Consider the following 23067-nt stretch of genomic DNA (forward strand, 5'->3'; position numbering starts at 1 on the left):
GGTGTGATTGGTGTGGCTGGTATGAGTCTTACCCGGGATTCAAAATCCTTCCTTATTGTGTACGCTCGTCCGGGCACAGTATCCTAACTGAGGCTTGGAGGAGGGTCATAGGGGGAGGAGCCAGTGCACACCAGGTAGTACTAAAGCTTTCTATTTGTGCCCAGTCTCCTGCGGAGCCGCTATTCCCCATGGTCCTTACGGAGTTCCCAGCATCCACTACGGACTATGAGAAATATAATTATCGGTAAGTAAATTCTTATTTTATTCTGGGGGCACCTCTAAGAGATACAACACAGTACTCAGAAGAACGCTTTACTACTGGGAATATAGTTTTGGATTAATTCCTTCAGTATGCCATACACACTCTTGTCTCTTCTATCTTTCTATGTTTAATCCATGAGTTTGGCTGCACCCTTAAAATATTGGTGAAATAATAGGATAGCCCGATAATACCACTGGGCTAAATATAGTGATATTTTTTGCCGTGTGGTAAATTTCCGCCACAATTAGATACTGCCCATATTTTTACCAGAATTAGTTAACTTTGTAAAATGTAAATCATCTTTTTCTTCTAAGGATCAGTGATTTTCCTTGAATAGAAACTGTGTGAGTGTTTTGAAGGAGAACGTGAACTTTGGCCACAAGTGCACCCATACATGTCTGGCTTACTTTGTGCTTTATCTCCCTTTAGCACTCAATGATCTATTTCTTCCATCACTATGAACTTCCTGCCATCCTCCAGCAGATCCGAATCCAGGAAATGCTTCTACAGAACCAGCAGGCTGGTCAGAATCAGACTAGTCTTCAGGACAATTTGAACAACAACACAGCAACTGAGCCATCCATTGTATCCCCACCTCCTGCTACTGGACTTGCTCTCCAGCCAACAACAGCCAGCTTGGGAGCTGCAGGTGTGTTTTTAACAGACGACAACTCTGGTATGGGCAGAGCTGCAACACAGCCTGTAGAAAATGGTGTGCCTGATGTGTTTCCTCCACCTGAAGAACCAGCTCAAGAAGCTGCTGGAAGCCAGTCTCCAGGACCTGGTACAGCAGCAGTGACGCAAACTGGAGATCCTCCTCTCATTCTGCCTGCTGCTACACCTGATAATAGCCCCAAAAAACTGACTGAGGGTCAAGTGGAAGATATGTCGCTCTCCACAGACTGTATCCCCCTAAGATTTCTGGTTACCAGCCATGACATAGAGCAAAGCAATCTCTCAAGATCAGTCTCGACAGAGCTGCTGGCAGAAGCTAATGCTCCTCAGCCAAGTGCATTTACAGAGCAGCTGGCTGGGGACTAGCAAGTCTCCATTCCAAATATTCTGCTTGTTGCCCTTCACGTTTGGAAGAAGTGCACTTGTCCTAACCAGGAGTTGTACAGACATTTTTTATCCTTCCACTGTTGGTGCAAGAGGCCTGCAGCGCATTCAAACTAGTGCACGCGTGTGTACACGCACACAGACTAATTTGCTTAAGTTTTTTTTTTTTTTCCCACTCATGTAAATGAAATGCCACAAAACAAACCAGAATCTAAATTAAAATGAATAACAGGACATATAATCTTTTCTAATTTTTTTTTCTAGAATGATGAGTTTTGTGGGAGTGTATGTTAAGTACATGTATTTTATATACATATGTGCAGATATGCGCTCTCTTGTCTCTACCACTTAATGCTAAATCATGTTATGATAGACCTGACAAGACTATTCCTATGTGTCTCAGCCATTGGCACTCCTGTCTACAGAGTTTCAGATGAAAGAGGACCTTTGGCTAATCTCGGCTTTTGCTGATTCTACACTGCATCCACTGGATCAGGGAAGGATAATCTTAACAGTTTTGTATTAAAAATAATCTGACCAGCGAAAAGTTAAATATTTGAAAACAGAGGCCAATATTTTTGCAAGAAAGTGCATAAACTGGAACAGATGTCAGGTTGCAACTGGAGGTCCTATACATTCTGCTTGAATATTGATTGTGCAGAGGATATGCATAACACATGTATGTATACGTACATTTCTGTGACTGCAGAAAGAGACTGCACAGAGTGTTTAAAAACTGTTTTGCTCTTATATTGCACTGTTCCTTGAATGTGTGGGAGTTGAGTATGCAGATACATTTATATTTGTGTATGTTTACATGTACACACAGCTATAGAACCTAGAAAAATTAGCTCTATGCTACAAGACATGGGCCTACTTCATGTTCTAATAATATCTATCCTTGCATTAATACACAATCAGAAGCTGTTTGGGTGAATTCTGCATACAAAGTTGTAGAATCCTATCAGGTGGTTACATTTTATTTACTTTCTACATCGTTAATACAAAAAAATTGGTTGAGTGGCGAATAGTAACATTACACTACAGACTATTTCTTTTACCTTGCTTGCCCCCTGCCATCCTAACCACCATAGGCGCATTGTGCACAAGAAGTAAGAGAATACCAGCCACGTTTTCTGAGCTTCTGAGACAATTGATTTCTTTCAAGCCGGTACCATTGCTGATAGTTAATCTTTAGAATTTGGAATTGGTTCTATTCTTTAATCCTCACCTACTTAAGTGGTTGATTAGTCCAACCCGAGGCATCTATTCCCAGAAGGAATATAGCAACACCATTTCTGCATACAATAGTAGGCTGACGTTTCTCATTTGCACTTTTCAGTCTTATCGCCTGCATGCTGCTGTGATTTCTTGGAGTGGTGCAATATGGTTTTTAAGCCAAAAAAACATGTCCTGCAGAAATGCCTAGCTTTACATTCTGTCGGTCCATGGTCTACTACAGGAAATAGCGGTGATTGCTCTATTCCTTCTCATTAGCCAGTCCTTTAACAAAAGCTATAGGAGCAGAAGTACATTGTGGCCAGGGATGTATAAATATTATGTGTTCTTTTTTTTTTTTTGTTAGTGTAACTTGTAAAAGGAAAATGAAATTGGAATAGAAGTTCTTGGCCCAACATTACAAAATCTATGTAAACAACTGACTGCTTTTTGTAGACTTATGTAAATAGAAGTCTGTCTCTTGCAGTCAGTGGAGGCATATATTTTCTGGACTGAACCAATATTTACTGGAATGGGAAACTAGTGCCAGAACCATTGACCCATTATATTGGTCATTGGGCACCTCAATGATATCATTAGATCCTTGTGAATGTATAAGATGTATTCCCTTAAATATTGTTACAGCACAACACAAAATATATACCTTCGCCTAGTGTGAGTGACGACTGCTCTTTAATCAGAGTGTACCGGGAACACTTGTAGATCATACTACATCTGTGCTGCTTACATCTTCCAAAATAATTATTTTAATTGGAGACTGAATTTAGAAAAAAAAAAAAAAGTGCACTGGTGTATTAATTTGTAACCATTCTGTATGCATATACTATTTGAAAACATAACTTTTGTCAATATATGGGCCGATTCTTTGAGATGATTTTGTATTCTAACTGTTCTTTTTCTTTAACTTGTGTGTCTGCGGGTATAGGCAAAGTATGGTTCTTCATCTGTTAATTATATCTCCCATTTAGTTTGCTATGTTGTGTTGATTAACAACAAGAGACTGGATATTGCCTACCACCAGGGGTGCTCACCATGTGGCCCTCCGGCTGTTGTGGAACTGCACATCCCAGCATGCTCTGTCACAGTTCTGCTGTTGGGACATGCGAAAGCTGTGGCAGGACATCCTGGGATGTGTAGTTCCACAACAGTTGGCGAGTGGCAGTTGAGCAACCATGGCCTACACTATTTCTGGTACACAGCTTCAATGTTTGTAGAGAAGTTGCTGGGAAAGACTTGCCTTGGGAATGAGCAAGTTAATTAAACCCTCACTTGTAGATAAGCTATACGGATGCTACAACTCACCTATGCACAGCCTGATATGGGCTTATTATTTTAGTTAGAATAAATGAAGTAAATATTGGGGTGAGACTAAGATGTGCCCAACACCCCATGTTCTATTTAATTGTACCTACATGAAATTGATGAATTGTGTTTGTATATACAATAATAAATATTCTATCTAAAGCACATAGTGTGCAGAAGTGTCAGGAAAATCATGTTCAATGCACAATACCTATATCTGGAGGTACTAGGGTCTGTTAGATTGCACATTGGGCCATATGGTGATCTTGGCAAACCTTATGTTGGGAAGTACTTATTGTACTGGGCCTTCTTAGCCAAGCCAAGATGTTCAAAATTGCAAAAGCAAAGTAGAGCCGGGCAATGGCAGAAAGCTGGAGAAAATGATGATGTTGATAGTAAACATTGCATCAAGTGATTAGTGTGGCAGGAACGTGCCCCATTGGAAAAATGTGCTTAGCTGTACGGTTTTTGCAGAGTTCATTTCAAATGTAACTTGTGGAGGGTTGTTCTGTGCTATATAGCAGATTGTCTAAGCCAATATTTTTAATAAATGCCTCTGAGCAAACTGAAGAATTAAAACTAAACATTTCTATTGTGTTCATTAGAAGGACAACACAAGAAACATTTATTTATTTTTTAAGAAAAATTACTAGTAAAAAATTCTGTTTGACATTTGCTAGCTTGCAGTTGAGTGGTCATGAGCTGTAGAACTGCACTTCCCACCAAGGGCCTTGATGCAGTTCTCCAAAGCTTAGCTGTAGGGACTCTAATAAAGTCCTGGGAGCTGCCAAAACATTTCCTTCTTTCCTGACCTCTGATTCCGATGGACAAGCAAAGATGAGAAGTTACAGGAGATGACCAACAGTAATAGTTTAAATATTCCATGAGGCTTACACCTGCATCACAACGGTGGCACACAACTTATAAACATGTTATACAGGCAATGTGTGACATAAACTTATAGTGGCATATTTATTTATAGTGCTGAGCGTCCAGAGATATGTGCTGAGCAATCTGTGCTAGATTGCTCGGCACACATCTCTGGGAGAAATGTGTACCCCCTTTTAGCATTAGTGTTTCTCTTTTATCCACTAGGGGACACTGGAACAGCTTAGACAGTTGAGGTGTGAAGTTAGCAACCGGAGGTGTGGCACAATCTAAAATAAAAAATGTTATGCACAGCTAGCTCCTCCCCCTTCACGCCCCCCATCCCCCAGTTTGAAAATTGTGCCTAGGAGGATGTACAGGACTTGAAGAGGAGCTCCTGCTCCATTACATTAGAAACTGAGGCTGAGTCAACCTATGTAAAAGGGAGACGAAAGCTTTAAGATTAGAGAGACAAAGATCCCATCTGAAGGGATCTGCATCTCTACTGAAAATCCGGAGCACAGAGACAGTGAGTACTGGTAGAAAAAGGGCCCTAGTTTAATCCATACTTATATTATTAGAATAGGGTTGCTTTGGGCGTGGCCTGGCAGGGAAGTCGTGCTTGAGGAGAGCTCCTGCATAGTACACCTCAATATAACTTTTCTGGCCCTGTTCCACCCTATATTTACCCCCCCTGCTCTCTGCATCACGCCCTTACCTCCCCTGTTCCCGGTGTGCGGAGTCCCGGAGCCGGAGGGGGCTTCCTGTCTCCTTGCGGGTTGGGGCCTGCACACCCTCCTGGAGCCGGGGGCTCAATTCCCACTACGCTCCGTGCCTGGCGACCCCTGACGTGGAAACCGCAACTACACCTGATTTACCCGGCCTCCTGTCGTACACGGCTCCCTCCACCCCTGGGCTGACCTGTCTCTCCCTCCTGCTTGTGCTTGGTGGAGCGGGCGAGCGGAATCCGTGCCTGGCGTCCGCCTCGAGGCCTACCTCTGCCCGCTGGACCGGGTGCTGGGGTGGCGGCGGAGGCGGCGGCCGCCGTGCGCGCTCCCTCCACCCCTGGGCTGACCTGTCTCTCCCTCCTGCTTGTGCTTGGTGGAGCGGGCGAGCGGAATCCGTGCCTGGCGTCCGCCTCGAGGCCTACCTCTGCCCGCTGGACCGGGTGCTGGGGTGGCGGCGGAGGCGGCGGCGGCCGCCGCGCGCGCTCCCGGCGGCCTGGGTCCGGACCGGAGGTCTCCGCGGCCGAGAGGGGTGAGCTCCCTCCTACAGCAAGAGATCTATCCATAGGCACCGTGAGCCCGGTTAGAGGTACCTGCAGGGTGCTGGGCTCCGGATACCTCACCTCCCCCTGACGCCGGCGGCCATCTTGGTTGTGGGAAAGCCGGAGATCCTGCTTTCCCAGGCTGTTGGGGGTAATTGAGGGGTGCCCTGGCTACTGGCTGGTCCGTGGCTGGTGCCCTCTATTTGCTAGGCACTGCCCTTTGTTACCTGGGATATATTGCAAAGTGACGTGGGGACGGAAAAGAGATCTCCACCCCTCATAGCATTCATACCTGTCCCCATCCTGGCTGGTTCCCCCTATATGTTCCCCACAGTTGGGGTCGTGTACATTCTGCACCACAGTGTGGGGTTTCAGGGGAGGCTCTTCCTTTTTTCCTTTTTTTTTTATTATTACTTTTCTTTTTCAAGTGTGCCCCACATTCTGGGAGTATTTCTATTACTATTATACACCTTCAGAGCTCAGGATGTGTCACACCACCTATGATCACTTACACTGGAGCTCCACCTGCTGGTGGCTTTTCTAGTTGGGTTTGGTTTGCCTGAGTGAAGCTTGCTTCTCTTAACGTGATCCTATGGAACATGCCCTGAGTCCTGGGACTTCCTCTTACCGATATCTATGTCTAAATAACTACAGGACTGTCTCCCTACTACCGAGATTTACCTAGCTACATATTGCAGTGACTCTTCTCAGGTGTTCTGTCTCTGGGTTCCACCATGCCTAGAAATAATAAAAAACAACGTGGAGCTGACCTGACCCAAAGCATAAAAAAATGTGCCTACTCCCATGCTACCTCTCCAGGTCCAGAAACCCCCTCGCATCCTGATGTCTCCGACTCGGAGGACTCGGACCACTCCCCGTTGACCCGGAAATATTTATAACTGCTCTTCCGTGAGATAAGGGAGACGAGGAAATCCATCCAAGCGGTACAGGCAGAGGTGCACACGGCAATAGCCTCTCTCAAAACAGATGTTGCCGAACTTGGGGACAGAACGGATCACCTGGAGACTAGAGTAGATGAAGTGGTCACTACCCAACAGGGCATGAGCGATGATATTCACGGTCTAAAGAAGGAGATCCAGCATATCTTGGAGCATCAAGAAGACCAAGATAACAGAGCGCGAAGTAATAATCTGCGCAATAGAGACGTCCCTGAGGACGTTGACATGGTGTCCCTGCAAGATTACCTCAAAAAACTGTTTGTGCATTTATCACCATCGACTCCAGAGGACCAGCTCTTGTTAGATAGGGCCCATAGGACTCTACGCCCTCGATCACAAGACTCTGCTCTACCTAGGGATGTCATCCTGAGATGCCACTACTATACTACTAAGGAGGCCATCCTTAGGGAAACTAGGAAAAGATCTCCAACTTACTATTCCTGGGCCACTCACTCCAAATTCTCCAAGACTCTATTCCTGGGCCACTCACTCCAAATTCTCCAAGACATTGCTCCTGCTACTCTGATCAGGAGAAAAGATTTCAGGCCTATAACCTCGGTTCTCCGGGACAATGGCATTCGCTACAGATGGGGTTTCCCTTTCCGCATTTTGGTGTGGCATCACAACCACCTTCATTCGGCTAGAGACCTGCCCGAAGCGCACGGACTTTTGCGCACCTTGGGCCTCCACCGGCCTCATCTGATTCCCTGCAGCGGGCACATGTGGCCTCGCCTATGGGTTCGGCAACCACCCCTCGACGATCCTTGAACCAGGACTGGACGAAAGTACCCTCTGCACGGAAGTCTGCTTCCGCTGGCCCTGCCACCTGATGTCGTACATGTCTTAATGACGTTTCATTCTGTGGTATCCTATTTCTGTTTATGCATATGTTGTGAGGGGCTTCTTTAATTTAACTTAATTTATTTCTTTATTTTTCAGCCTTAGCCTTTAGACCCGCCCTGCTCAGCGCCTTCTATGTGCGTTTGAGAGCAAACGGCCTTTTCTTTTGTGATTGGCTCACTTTAGGTATTTATCGTGTATCGCCCCCCCCCCCCCTTACAGGGGTTGTACCCCCCCCCTGCGTGGGAACTGACGCCCCTCGCTTAGTTGTAGATTAGCACTGTTATCTACCCCAGACTTAACCTGTTTTAGCCCTGGATAGTTTTGTTTTTGTTACTAGTCGCCTTAAACGGTAGTAGATTTTGGGACGCTAAGTCCCGTATTTTCCCCTTTTACCACTGGTCCCTGGACTCAGGACACATGTTGTTGTTGTTGTGTGTCTGTTGTGCTTGATGCGCCTGGCCTGGCTGGGCCGCGTCCCCCCTCCTGGGTCTTATACCCGAGTCCGGTTGTTGTCACTTAGTGACTTTTCTGTCATTTTCTGACCGGCATGTTAGACTAGATGTCGTTTCTTCTGGTCCCAAACATTACCCTCTTCCCTACTCTCCCCGAGCTCTATCTGTCTTGTTCTCTTTTCTTTTTTCTTTTACTCAGCCGCTCATTGATGTCTGCCGATTGCCATGCCTGTTTCAAATATTTGTAACGTTCTCTGTCTGGTCTATTGCAGTGAAGCGATGTCCGGAGGGAGGTGAAGTGGTGTTCCAGAGAGCTGACTGTCATGGCCCTTAGGATATTTTCCCACAACGTCAAAGGTTTGAACAGCCCCTCCAAACGTACCAACTCTTTCTTTCCCTTAAACAGGCCAGAGGTGATTTGGTCTTCTTGCAGGAAACCCACTTTAAAAAGTCCCTCCACCCTGAATTAAAGTCTAAATCGTTTCCATATACATTCCATGCCTGTGATGCGACTCTCAAAAAAAGGGGGGTCTCCATCTTGCTCGCTGCTCACCTCATGTTTGAATTGTTGGACAGTCATGCAGATAAATCTGGTAGATGGCTAATCCTTGTTGGGAAACTTAACAACACTCTGTGTACTCTTGTTAATGTCTATGCTCCGTACCAAAATCAGGCTGCCTTTTTTAGGGGTTTGAATTCACGCATAACTAGGCTCCGCCAAGGGGAGTTTATAGTGGCCGGTGATTTTAATGAGGTTCTGGATGCTTCGCTAGATAGATCCTCCCCTCTCTCCTCTCTCTTCTACCCCCAAACGTCCATCTCCGGGATCTATTGCCCTGTTAGATCGTTTGAAGCTCCAATTGTTATACGATTCCTTTAGACTCACTGACCCACTTACTAGGGACTACACTTTCTATTCCCCTGTACATAAATCCTACTCTATGATCGATATGATCCTACTCAGCCGGGACCTTTCCTCTAAACTAAAGTCTACACGTATACTTCCTATGGTATGGTCTGACCATTGTCCGATCACTGCTGAGCTCCATTCTATTGCTCCCCGCCCCCCTTCTGCCTCTTGGCGATTAAATGATTCCCTATTACATAATCCGGAAATTACTAATTTGATTAAAAGTCATATTACTGATTATTTCTTACTTAATGACCTCCCAGAGACTTCACCTATTATACTATGGGAAGCTCATAAAGCTGTTCTCTGCGGCCATTTGATAAGTCAGTCTGCTAGGTACAAAAAGTCACAGGAATTGAATCTCCTCTCCCTCTCCCTCTCCACTAGACTACAGGTGCTTGAAAGACAACATAAGCTTTCCCCTACCACTGCTAATTTAGAGATTTTGCTGAGGGCGCGGTCTGAGTTGTCGCTTTTCCTGTCAGAGCGCACGGCTAAGACCCTCCAGAGGCTTAACCAGTCCTTCTATGAGAAAGGTGATAAAGCGGATAGGATGCTGGCATCCCGTCTACGGGCACAACGCTCCCGGAATAATATCTTGGCGGTGCATACTACGTCAGGCGAGATCGCGTATGCCCCGGACGCCATAAACAAGGCATTTCAGGAATTCTATGCTCGGCTCTATAATTTAAATCCTGTCAATCCAGGTTCTGGCCCCCCAGATGTCTTGATCTCGGTATTCTTGCGTAAGGCTAAACTATCGAAACTGTCTGTGCTTCTTTGGAACTGAATAAAGATATAACAGATGAGGAAATTGCTGCCGTCCTGAAGTCCTTTAAATCTTCTAAGGCTCCAGGGCCCGATGGCTTCTCGGCATCATATTATAAGAAATTTGCCCCCATTTTGATCCCACATCTTAGAGTATTGTTTAATGCTGTACTGCATGGCACCCCATTTCCGAGCACCATGCTGGAGGCCAGAATAATAGTTATCCACAAAGAGGGCAGAGATCCTTGAGACTGCGCTAGCTATCGGCCGATATCCCTATTGAATCTGGACATTAAGCTCTATGCCAAAATTTTAGCTACTCGTCTCAATGGTGTGCTCCCTGTGGCCTGATCCATTATAATCAGGTCGGTTTTATCCCTGGCTGTCAGGCAAGGGATAACACTAGAAGAGCGATAGACCTAATACAACAACTGAACTGCAGACACACCCCGTCTATTGTCCTTTCGCTTGACGCTGAAAAGGCGTTCGACCACATATCGTGGCCCTTCATGTTTCAGACCCTGCAGGCGTTTGGGATATCAGCTGAATTTTTGACGGGGGTCTCTGCTCTCTACTCCTCCCCTATAGTTAAGGTTCTTACTAACGGAGTGCTGTCTGCTCCCTTCCCATTATCCAATGGTACGAGGCAGGGTTGCCCTCTCTCCCTCCTGGTATTTGCCATGGTCATAGAACCCCTGGCTGCTGTGATAAGGAACTCTGGTGGAATTCGGGGAGTGAAGATGGGCTCGCATGAGTTTAAGATCTCACTTTTTGCAGACGATGTACTGTTGTCTCTCACTCAGCCACGGTCTTCGCTCCCCGCCTTGTATCAGATTATAGAGGATTATGGTTCCCTATCGGGATATAAAATCAATTTTGTCAAATCTGAAGCTGTTATTACACATCAGGGGATCTTAAACGAGCTCTACAGTCCTATGACCTTCGCTGGCAAACAAATAAGATTAAGTACTTAGGAGTCTATATTACGTCTCGCTATAGCTCCCTATATTCTGAAAACTTCCCACGTATGGTCACTAAGATTAAATCTGATCTGGCGAGTCCCATATCATATCCTGACTGGTTAGGATAGTTGCCCTAAAAATGACAGTCATACCGCAACTTCTCTACCTCTTTCAAACTTTACCTGTCAAGGTCCCGGAGAGGGTTCTTAGGGATGCCCAGGCCTCATTTGTGAAGTTCGTATGGAACGATAAACCTCCAAGAATAGCTTTTTCAGTTCTTCGACTCCCTCGTTCTGCAGGTGGCCGGGGATTCCCGGATGTCCAGTTTTATTACCTGGCTAGCCACCTGAGCCAAATAGTGACCTCCTTTATACTTCGTGGCTCTATTGCCTGGGTGGACATGGCGGCTCTATCCTTGGGGATCCGTTCTTTGGCTTCGCTATGGGGTCTGGGCAAACTGTACCAGCTCACTCTGACGGACTCTTCTCTCAAATTCTACCTCTGGCATAACTCCCTCATGAAATATAAATTGTCCTCCCCCTGCTCCCCTCTCACCTCCCTCTGGGATAACCCTGCTTTTCCCGCTGGGGTTTCAACACTTCGTTTCACCCCTTGGTCTAGTTTAGGAGTTCATGTGGTGCATGATCTCTGCCTTCAAGACCGTTGGATGACGATAACCGATATCAACTGTAAGTTTTCCACTCTCTCCCCTCCCTTTTTTGAATATTTCCAGATCCGACACTTCCTATTCTCCTTACCTCAACCCGATGTTCAGTGGGATCTTACTCCCTTTGAATCTCTATGTACCAAAAAACCTATATGTAGAGGGCTAATTTCGCTAATATATTCAATGTTAGTTGGGGCTTCCTCGGGCCTGCAGACTCGCCATGATCGGGAGTGGGAGAGGGACTTGCCCCCCCCCCCCCCCCCCCCCCCCGCCGGACGATGCCTGTTGGGAGGAAGTATGAGAGTGCATAGATAAAAGCTCTATCTCTACTAGACTCAAGGAAACATCCTATAAACTGTATTACCGGTGGTATTACACCCCGGATAAATTGTCTAGGATGTTCCCTTCTGCCAACGCGGTTTGCTGGCGAGGATGTGGACATCGGGGAACCCTCCTCCATATTTGGTGGACCTGCCCCCGTATTGCTCACTTTTGGAATAAGGTGCTTGATTTATTGAAGTCCCTCTCTGGCCTTCCCCTTGCGTTGGACCCTTGGGTATTTTTGTTGGCGCGGCCGTATCCAGATCTTGACCCGCTTCTGAATAAATTATTTTTCCATATAGTGGTGGCAGCTAAATCCTTGATAGAATAGGGTTGCTTTATAGGGTTACAGGCATAGCGCTTCCATCGCCAGCAAGGGGTCCCGTCAGTACAGAGAGCGGGACCAGCGCCACGGCTGCCTCCCGGCTACCAGTTCCTTCACAGCCGCATCCCCAGCACGCCGCCTCTCTCCGCCGGCACTCGCGGACAGTGTCTAGCAGTAGAGCGGGACCAGCGCCACTACTGCCTCCCAGCTAACAGTTCCCTCTCAGTCGTAGCATCCCCCGCACGCTCCCCTCCCTCCGCCGGTACATAGTACACATTACATGGGAGGCCGGGGAGACGGCGGGGGGGTGAGACAGGCGGCAGCAGTGAATCTCTTAGACCACGCTGCATGGACTGGCAAAATAGAGTAGGACTAGGGATGGACAGGGGCTCCAGCATTGGGATCACAATAAGGCTGGGAATAAGGGAGAGCTCTGGCAACCACAATGCCAGGACATTTAGTGATGATGTGAAAATTTTCCGATGGCGGACATCTTTAAAACAGTAAGAGGCGCCAAAACTTAACAGGGAAAGGTATACGCCCACATTAGTGGGGACATGATACCTGGCCAGTCAGAACAGAGGGAGGGGATTTATAATAGATTAATTACTCCCTTTGCTGGTAACTTGTATTTTAGGTCTCTGCTGCAAAGGATTTTCTGTGTGTTTTAATCAAGCATTCTTATGCTTTATATTTTCAAGGGACTTTTCATACAAAGATCCTGTGAAAATAAAGGGAGGCGACTGGACCTCAACCCTGACCTCATAGCTGAATTACAGTTGGGTGTGCGAGGGTTTCAATGAGGCTGGTGATAATTTTTTATTTTTTTTACAGTATATATAGAAAATCCAGCCAGGGGACTCCAGTGTACCTTTGCTCCCATCATCTGTTACGGTCTTTCTTTTCCTATTATAAAGGGTGAAAGCACTGTGGAGTGCTCTGTGGGGGTGCGGTTTTCAACAAGTCAAAAGCACCAACCAAGAACACTAAAACTTATTATGTTTGCACGAAATGTGATAAGAAGAGCACAAGTGTTGGCAGTTCCGGGGTGTGTGCGATTCATGCTTAGGAAAGGACGCGCAACACGGGAGCAGTGATCCACATGGGTCATGGGAGCAAGCCCTGGCAGATATTTCCAAGGAAATGGCGGAATCTCGCAAGCAGCATTCAGAATGGGCTGCGGGATTTTCAAAGACCATGGAGGAATTTCTGATTAGTTTAACCCCCACCTGCGCAAACAGTAAGCAATGTACGCAAGTCTGAGGAGGAGGGTCTTGTCATAGATGAAGAGGAAGGCGAGTTAATTGAGACTGCCTTGGATGTCGGTACTCAGGAGGAGGACACAAGAGGTTAGGGGTTTAGATTCCCTTATAGAAGTGGTTAAGGAGATTCTAAATTTTGAAGAGGAAGAAGTTAAGGAACCAGAGAGTTTAGATTTATTCGAATCCCAAAAGCCGCTGTCAGCAGTGTTTCCAATTCCTCAAACTCTCCAGACACAGAAGGGGGAAGCGTGGAAACAGCCTGATAAACGCTTTTAAGTCCCAAAGAGGTTTGAAACAAATTATCCATTACCAAAGAGTGTCATGGCAAAATGGGAGGTTCCACCGGTTGTGGACGCCTCTTTAGGTAGGTTGTCAAAAAAGACAATTTTACCAGTACCTAATGTGACGACTTTAAAGGATGCGTCAGATCGCAAGGTAGGCACAGCATTAAAATCAATGTAGCAGCAGGTGCATCGCACAGGCCTACAATTGTCAGTGCTTGGGTGAACAAGGCCATAGTAGCATGGGCTAGGCGCATTGTACAGGCTATTGAAGAAGAGAATAGCCTGGAGGAAATTACTCAACTAGCAGAGCATATCCGAGAGTCGGCTACATATGTGTCAGGCCTCAAAAGATGCTAGCAAGATAGCGTATCGCATCTTGGCATCGGCCATATCAGCTAAAAGGATCTTATGGCTCTGAGAATGGCAGGTAGACTGACTCCAAGAAGGCTGTAGAAGCCATCCCCTTTGTGGATGAGATGTTATTTGGTCCTGAGTTAGACAAATGAATTTCACAGGCAACGGCAGGGAAATCTACCTTTTTACCTTCCCCTTATGCGAGAACCACTCCACAGGTTAAGAGAGGTTATTCGGGCCCAGTGTTTAATTCATTTAGATCACAGTCCTTTCGGAGGAAAGAGGTTTTGGTGCACAAACTCGTGGAGGCAAAGGTAGAGGTCATTCCCAGACAACAGCCAGAAAGCCGGACAAGCCTGCTGACAAGACCGTGGCATGACGGTCTCCCAGCTCACCTGGGGTTCCCCTTGGTGGGTGCACGGCTGGCAGGTTTTCGGGACACCTGGGCCAAAACCTCACCTGAAATTTGAATCAACAAAATTCTCTCAGGGTTACCAGATAGATTTTCAACAGCGCCCTCATAGTCCGTTTTTTACAACAGGGTTGCTTCGGTGTCCTCAAGCGATTGCATTACAGAGGGCAATTCAGAACCTGCTACGCACGAAGGTAATTCTACAAGTCCCGGATTCTCAAAGAGGAGCGGGATTTTATTCAAATCTTTTTGTAGTGCCAAAACCAGACGGGACGGTCAGACCTATACTCAATTTAAAAGTTTTAAACCAGTTTCTAATGGTTTACAGATTCAAGATGGAGTCAATCCAGTCGGTTATTGCAGGTTTGGCGCAAGAACAGTTCATGGTGTCCATGGACCTAAAGGATGCATACCTTCATATACCAAGCCTACTTACGATTCGCACTGGAGAAAGATCACTACCAGTTCAGAGTCTTGCCATTCGGCCTATCATCAGCCCCAAGAGTTTTTACAAAGATCATGGCGATAATGGTAGCAAGATTGAGAGCGTTAGGTGTCACGATTATACCTTACCTAGTCGATCTGCTGTTATTTGGTGCTATCAAAACAGCGCAGTGATCATATATTTTTTTTTGGTAGTATATGGGCGCTGGGGTGTGAGCTGGTATACTCCCTCTGTGTTCTCTCTAACAGGCTTCTCTGTGGGTCTGTCCCCTTTTGCCAGTGTGAGTGTGTGGATGTCTGTACGGTGTGTCGACATGTCTGAGGCTGAGTGCTCCTCTCCGGAGGAGGTTACTGGGGGCGCAGAGAAAGAGTTGGGAGTGTCTCTATCGGCACTGCCGACTGCTGATTGGGTGGCCATGTTAAGTACATTAAATGCAAATGTGGCATTATTGTCTAAGAGGCTGGATAAATCTGATTCTCAGACTCAAACCTGGAGAAAATCTATGGAGGAACCCTTATCCCAGGTACAGGCACCCTCGGGGTCACAAAAGCGTTCATTTACACAGATGGCGGATTCTGATACCGACATGGACTCTGATTCCAGTGTCGACTGTAGTGAGGCCAGTTTACATCCAAGAGTGGTGAAGAGTATTCAGTACATGATTGTGGCAATTAAAGATATTTTACATATTTCTGAGGTGCCTGCTGTTCCAGATACAAGGGTTTGTTTATATAAAGGGAAAAAGCCTGAGGTGATGTCCCTCCCCCCCCCCTCCCTCATGAACTGAATGCTCTTTGTGAAAAAGCTTGGGAATCGCCTGACAAAAGGTGGCAGGTTCCCAAGAGAATTTTTATGGCATATCCTTTCCCCTCTGTCGACAGGGAAAAGTGGGAGTTATCTCCCAATGTGGACAAGGCCCTCTCCCGGCTGTCCAAGAAGGTGGCACTTCCGTTTCCCGACACTGATGCCCTCAAGGATCCTGCGGATCGTAAGCAGGAAACGACATTAAAAGCTATTTATGTCACTACGGGTGCACTCCTCAGACCTGCCGTGGCGTTGGCTTGGATAAGTAGTGCTATTGCTAAGTGGGCTGATAATTTGGCATCTGATATGGATACCCTGGATAGGGATAACATTCTTTTGACTCTCGGTTATATCAGGGACGCTGCAGCTTACCTAAAGGATGAAGCGAGGGATATTGGCCTCTTGGGATCAAGGGCCAATGCCATGGCTGTCTCGGCCCAGATAGCTCTGTGGATACATCAATGGAATGCTGATGCCGACTCCAAGAAAGCTATGGAGGCTCTCCCTTATAAAGGTAGTGTCTTGTTTGGGGACGGCCTCGCTGACCTGGTGTCTGCCGCTACAGCGGGTAAGTAATCTTTTCTTCCTTATGTTCCAGCACAACAGAAAAAGGCACTCCATTATCAGATGCAGTCCTTTCGGCCTAATAGATACAAAAAAGGAAGAGGCTCGTTCTTCCTTGCTTCAAAAGATAGAGGAAGGGGAAAAAGGGCGCCTGCTGCGTCAGGCTCCTAGGACCAAAAGTCCTCCCCGGCCTCTGCCAAGTCCACCGCATGACACTGGGGCTCCCTTACGGGAGTCCGTGCCGGTGGGGGCGCGTCTCAGACTCTTCAGTCAGGTCTGGGTTCACTCGGGCCTAGATCCTTGGGTGTTAGACATAGTGTCCCAAGGATACAAACTGGAGTTTCAGGAGCTGCCCCCCCCCCCCCCACCGATTTTTCAAATCAGCCATGCCAGTTTCTATCCGAGAAAGGGAAGTAGTGAGTGCGGCAATACAAAAGCTGTGTCAACAGTGTATCATTGTCCTGTTACCCCCGTCCCAACGGGGAGAAGGGTTTTATTCGAGCCTCTTTGTCGTACCAGAGCCGGATGGCTCGGTCAGACCGATCCTGAACCTAAAATCCCTCAATCTGTATTTGAAAACTTTCAAGTTCAAAATGGAATCTCTTCTGGCAGTGATCTCCAGTCTAGAAGGGGGGGATTTTATGGCGTCAGTCGACATAAAAGATGCCTACTTACACGTCCCGATATATCCTCCATATCAGGCGTTCCTGAGATTTGCGGTGCAGGATTGTCATTACCAATTTCAGACGTTGCCGTTTGGGCTTTCCACGGCCCCGAGGGTCTTCACCAAAGTGATGGCGGAAATGATGGTGCTCCTACGCAAGCAAGGTGTCACAATTATCCCGTACTTGGACGATTTCCTGATAAAGGCGAGATCAAAGGAGCAGTTGCTAAGAAATGTGGAACTCTCCCTGACGGTTCTGCAACATCATGGTTGGATTCTAAATTTGCCAAAATCTCAGTTGATTCCGACGACTCGGCTGCCTTTCTTGGGCATGATCCTGGACACGGAACTGCAAAGAGTGTTTCTTCGAGCGGAAAAGGCTCTGGAAATCCAATGCATGGTCAAGGAGATTCTGAAACCGGCAAGAGTGTCGATTCATCAATGCACTCGAGTGCTAGGGAAGATGGTTGTGGCTTACGAAGCCATTCCGTTTGGGAGGTTTCATGCTAGGGTGTTTCAGTGGGACCTGCTGGACAATTGGTCTGAGTCTCACCTGCACTTGCACCGGAAAATAAGTATCTTCCAGGACCAGAATTTCTCTCCTGTGGTGGCTGCAAAGTTCTCACCTTCTAGAGGGACGCAGGTTCGGAATCCAGGATTGACTCCTGCTGACCACGGATGCAAGTCTCCGAGGCTGGGAAGCAGTTATGCTAGGAAGAAGTTTCCAGGGAAAATGGTCAAGCCAGGAAACTTGTCTCCACATAAACGTTCTAGAGTTAAGAACCATTTACAACGGCCTTCTGCAAGCGGAACACTTTCTTCGAGGTCTACCTGTCCTGATTCAGTCGGACAACGTAACAGCGGTAGCGTACGTAAACTGTCAGGGCGGAACAAGGAGCAGAGCGGCGATGGCGGAGGCCACAAGAGTTCTCTGCTGGGCAGAAAAGCACGTGAGTGCTCTGTCGGCAGTCTTCCTTCCGGGCATGGACAACTGGGAAGCAGACTTCCTCAGCAGACACGATCTCCATCCGGGAGAGTGGGCTCTTCATCAAGAGGTATTTGCAGAAGTGACAAGGCGTTGGGGAATTCCTCAAATAGACATGATGGTGTCTCGCCTCAACAAGAAGCTTCCGAGGTACTGTTCCAGGTCAAGGGACCCCCAAGCCAGTGCTGTGGACGCCCTGGTAACTCCGTGGGTGTTTCAGTCAGTATATGTGTTCCCTCCACTTCCTCTCATTCCGAAAGTGTTGAGGATCATAAGACGAACAAGAGTTCCGGCAGTACTCGTCGTTCCATATTGGCAACGGAGGGCCTAGTGTCCGAATCTTCAGGAATTGCTCATAGACGATCCTTGGCCTCTTCCTCTCAGAAAGGACCTGTTACTGCAAGGGCCATGCGTATTTCAGGACTTACCGCAGCTGCGTTTGACGGCGTGGAGGTTGAACGCCAAATCCTAGCTCGAAAGGGTATTCCCGGGGAAGTCATCCCCACTCTCCTTAAGACTAGAAAGGAGGTCACGGCGAAGCATTATCACCGTATTTGGAGAAAATGTGTCGTGGTGTGAAGCCAGGAAAGCTCCTGCGGAGGAGTTTTAGCTGGGTCGTTTCCTCCATTTTTTGCAGGCAGGTGTGGATGCAGGCCTAAAATTAGGTTCCATCAAAGTGCATATTTCAGCTTTATCTATTTTCTTTCAAAAAGAATTGGCCGCCCTTCCTGAAGTTCAGACTTTCGTGAAGGGAGTGCTGCATATCCATCCTCCGTTTGTGCCACCCGTGGCACCGTGGGATCTTGACGTGGTGTTACAATTTCTTATGTCTCAGTGGTTTGAACCTTTGCGAAAGGTTGAGTTGAAATTTCTCACTTGGAAAGTGGTCATGCTTTTGGCCTTGGCGTCCGCCAGACGGGTGTCGGAATTGGCGGCTTTGTCTCACAAGAGCCCATATTTGATTTTCCATGTGGATAGAGCGGAATTGAGGACTCGTCAACAATTTCTGCTGAAGGTGGTTTCTTCGTTTCACATAAATCAACCTATTGTGGTGCCGGTGGCTACGGATGCCGTGGTGGTGCCAAAATCTCTCGATGTGGTAAGAGCGTTGAAGATTTATGTCGCTCTTGTGAGGAAAACAGAGGCTCTGTTTGTCCTCCATGCTTCCAACAAGATTGGAAATCCCGCTTCCAAGCAGACTATTGCGCGCTGGATTTGTAATACGATTCAGCACGCTCATTCTACGGCTGGATTGCCGTTGCCGAAGTCGGTGAAGGCCCATTCTGGGCACAGTTCCTATAACTGAGGTCTGGAGGAGGGGCATAGAGGGAGGAGCCAGTTCACACCCAGTCAAAGTCTTTTAGTGTGCCCATGTCTCCTGCGGATCCCGTCTCTACCCCATGGTCCTTTTGGAGTCCCAAGCATCCTCTACGGACTAGGAGAAAAGGATTTACCGGTAGGTATTAAAATCCTATTTTTTCCTTTATGATGGCCCGAAGGATTGCCAGATGTATTCGGCTTACCATTAGACAAGCTTATATATCCTGTGGTAAACTGGTTCCGTTTCAGGTACGTGCTCATACTACCAGATCAGGGGTGCCTCATGGGCAGCAGCCAGAGGTGCCTCTGCTACTCAGCTTTGCAAAGCGGCAACGTGGTCATCAGCACACACCTTCACGAGATTCTACAAGTTTGATACGTTTGCGGCTAGAGATTCAAGGTTTGGACGATTAGTTTTGCAGGCCACGGACAGCACTCCCGCCCATGGGAGTAACTTTGGGATGTCCGCAACTATCTAAGCTGTTCCAGTGTCCCCTAGTGGATGAAAGAGAAAAGAGGATTTTGGTACTTACCGATAAATCCATTTCTCTGAATCCACTCGGGGACACTGGACGCCCACCTTGGTGCTATCAGCCTGCAGTGATCTTGTTAATACAACAGTTCATGCAAACAGTGTTAGATTCTTTTACGAAAGTTCTTAGTTGCTGTTTGATTTGTTGTTAAGGTGGGTTCCTTGTCATAGTTTTGTACTTTCATGTCCTCTTCTCTCTGTCAAATTTTCCAAACTGAGGAATGGGGGCGTGAAGGGGGAGGAGCGTGCGTAAATTTTTAAATTTTAGATTGTGCCACACCTCCAGTAGCTAACTTCACACCCTAACTGTCTAAGCTGTTCCAGTGTCCCCGAGTGGATTCAGCGAAATGGATTTATCGGTAAGTGCCCAAATCCTCTTTTTGATGTGCTCTAAAGGGCACTATTTGAGTGATATGAGGATAGTTGTATGTGGACAGATCTGTCGCTGGTACTGTCTAGCTTTGTTGGACATACAGGGGGTGGGTTTGGTATAGAAGAGCTACAGTAATTAAGTTGGGAGGCGGATGATAGCTAAAAGATAGACAGTCATTAGGTCGATACCATATGGTTGACAGTCAAAAGTCCAACACGTTTTTTTTAAGGGATTTTTCATGCTTGTACAACGTTTTTTTTATTTATTTTTTGTTTACTATCCACGTCCCAAACTATTACCTTTAGTAACATTGTGGCGAGCACGAAGTGTTCGCGCAAGGGAACAAACTTCAACACATTTCAGAAAACATTTTTTTTAAAACACAAAATAACATCATTTTTTTATTTGTGTAGACATTTTGACCCTGTTGACCTTTTGATCCTGTCAGACTTTTGACTGTTGACCATGTGGTGTTCACCACACACAATTAGGTTGACATGCATTAGGCCGACAGGCTGAGCAGGTAGACAGTAGAAAAAGTCGACAGGGCCAAAAGGTCGATGTGGAAATGGCTGACACAAAAAAGATTGACAAGTGTTTTAGGTGTGATTTTCTATGTTTTATCATGTGTGACACCAATGATTGCAAACGTATACCCTTGCAGGCATGCTTTACTTGCCACTCTTCGGGCATGTTGTTATTCCTAATCGTAGTCCATGTGGTTGGTAAATCAAGAAAAAGTTAAAAAATGTCAAAAACACTTGTAGACCATTGTCATGTTGGCCTTTTGACCATATAGCCGTATTGACGGCCTATATATTGGAAGCCACAGGGGGTACATCCCGGAGACCTATGGAGTAAATTGTCTCTATATGCAGAAAATGTTGTATAGACTCTTCAACAGCCTAGAATATCTCTCCCTTCCATTTTCAAAATCTTAAGGGTCGTAAACACTTGGTGACATTGATGATAGATATGAATAATATCATTAAAAATGATCGTTCAGTGTGTATGCATCAACAATGAACGATGAGCATTCCCGCAGTCATTTATCATTGGTCGATCATCGTTTATATATGCAAGCCAATTTGGAAGATATAGATGTAATGTACTGTCATAATGTCCAAATCGTCCATCGATATCGTCCAGTGTGTATGCAAAAATTGTTGAAAAATCGGGCAACGATAATATCGTTGGTCGTCAAAATAACTGAAATGGCCCAGTGTGTAGGACCCTGTAGATCAACATGGTAATCTGTCATCATAAGCATTCCTTATTAATTCCCCCCCCCCCCCCCCTCCACCCACCTGCCAGTGAGGCTCAAAACATTGCCTCCAATTACATTTTAAATGCCAACAAACAAAACAAATGTATTTAGTGATTAACAGCACCAGATCCTATGACTGCCTTTACCAGGAGGAGGCAGAAGGACTATCCTTTCTTTCAGTGACGTGTGCTAATACCCAAAATTAATCCCACATATTTTTAATATTTCAATGTGTCTTTGGGTCTTTCCTGTTTGGCAGGTCTTCTCATGCAACCTCAATTAATAGGTTCTGGAAACTGGCAAGGGCAGGTATAGGAACGAGACCTGGGAATCCCCGAAGGAGGACTGCCATGAAATTATCATGTTTAGCATTGCCTCTAGTTCTTTCTCCACTATGATTATGGATAATGAATACGAAGTTTATTAATTGATAAACAAAATATCCCCAAGGAATTAATGGAGCAATTGCTGGCAGTGAATATTTGCAGCCCGGCATGCCATGCAGCAAGCCGTATTACAGCATGCTGCATCTGTATGGATGTATATAAAGTACATGCAGTACAATCCATCAGAGAGTTTGCAGCAGCTCAGACCAGACTGTAAACTGTATGCCTGCTCTAACGGTCACCATTTCTGTACACCTGGAAGTAGGCGCATTCCCGGGACCCCAAACTTGTGAGGCACAGACCTACTGACCTGTTCCCAATTACAGCACCGAGAGGTTAAATACCAGCAGAGGGCAGAACCAGTCCCAGCATTGCACTATTCTGAAGAGGAAAGTATTAGAAACTGAGGAGAATCCAACTAGTAAAAAAAAAAAGTTGCTTAATCTGCCCTGTGGCCCTGAGATAGATCATAATTACTGAGGTCCGGTATCAAGCAGCTCAGTATACGAAGTGCAGGCTGACCGCAATGCAGAGTGTGTATCTTGTCAAAGAAACACTGATGGGCCAGATGTGGAAACTGTACTGCATCAGTTTCCTTGCCTCTTTTTGAAAGGGGACTTGTCATTCATGATGATGTGGTGAAAGCGTAATAGCAACTTGAATATGAAAATATTGAATTGTATTTCTCCCTCATGATGGGAGTACCTTTTAAAGTCTCAGGGATAAATCTAGTTAAGATGACAAGTTCAATGACTAATTGCTCTTACATCACCCCCCCCCCCCCAACCCCCCCCCCCCCCTCCCACCCCAGTAGTCATGAGCAAAGTGATTCACTGAGTTGAGATACATGACTCTGTTCAGTGGAGTGTCTCGAGTCATAATAAAAGCCTATATGGGCGAGGTGTGGCTGGCTCCTTGTACTCTGTGACTCTCTGAAGGTATTCTGGGGGGGAAATTGTACTGATATTTTCCTGTGTATGAGTAACCCACTGTACCATATTTGAGGGACTTTGTCCTGTACTGCAGAATGTATATCTTCTCCTGGGGAGTCTATACCATGCTCAAAACTGTACAAATTCTCAGGCTTCGGTGGCAGATCACCCTAGGGGGGCCTCCATAAGGTGTACTTTAACATACTGTATATTTCATCAAATATGTCCCATACTGGGAAGAAGCCACAGTTTTGAGAAGTCTGGGGAATCAAATCCCACA

The 23067-nt window shown here is 46.3% G+C and overlaps 1 protein-coding gene across 1 annotated transcript in view; it reads left to right on the forward strand.

The window, feature by feature from the left end:
- The window catches only part of TMEM259 (transmembrane protein 259), a 160153-nt gene extending 155707 nt beyond the window's left edge, over positions 1–4446 (forward strand). The window contains exon 12 of the mRNA XM_063914368.1: positions 692–4446. Coding sequence (XP_063770438.1) covers positions 692–1303 — 612 coding nt within the window. The 3' untranslated portion in view covers positions 1304–4446. The remainder of the gene's footprint in view (positions 1–691) is intronic.
- The last annotated feature ends 18621 nt before the right edge of the window (positions 4447–23067 follow it).

The sequence above is a fragment of the Pseudophryne corroboree genome, chromosome 1 (genome assembly GCF_028390025.1).
Source record: "Pseudophryne corroboree isolate aPseCor3 chromosome 1, aPseCor3.hap2, whole genome shotgun sequence".
In the NCBI taxonomy this organism is placed as follows: Eukaryota; Metazoa; Chordata; class Amphibia; order Anura; family Myobatrachidae; genus Pseudophryne; species Pseudophryne corroboree.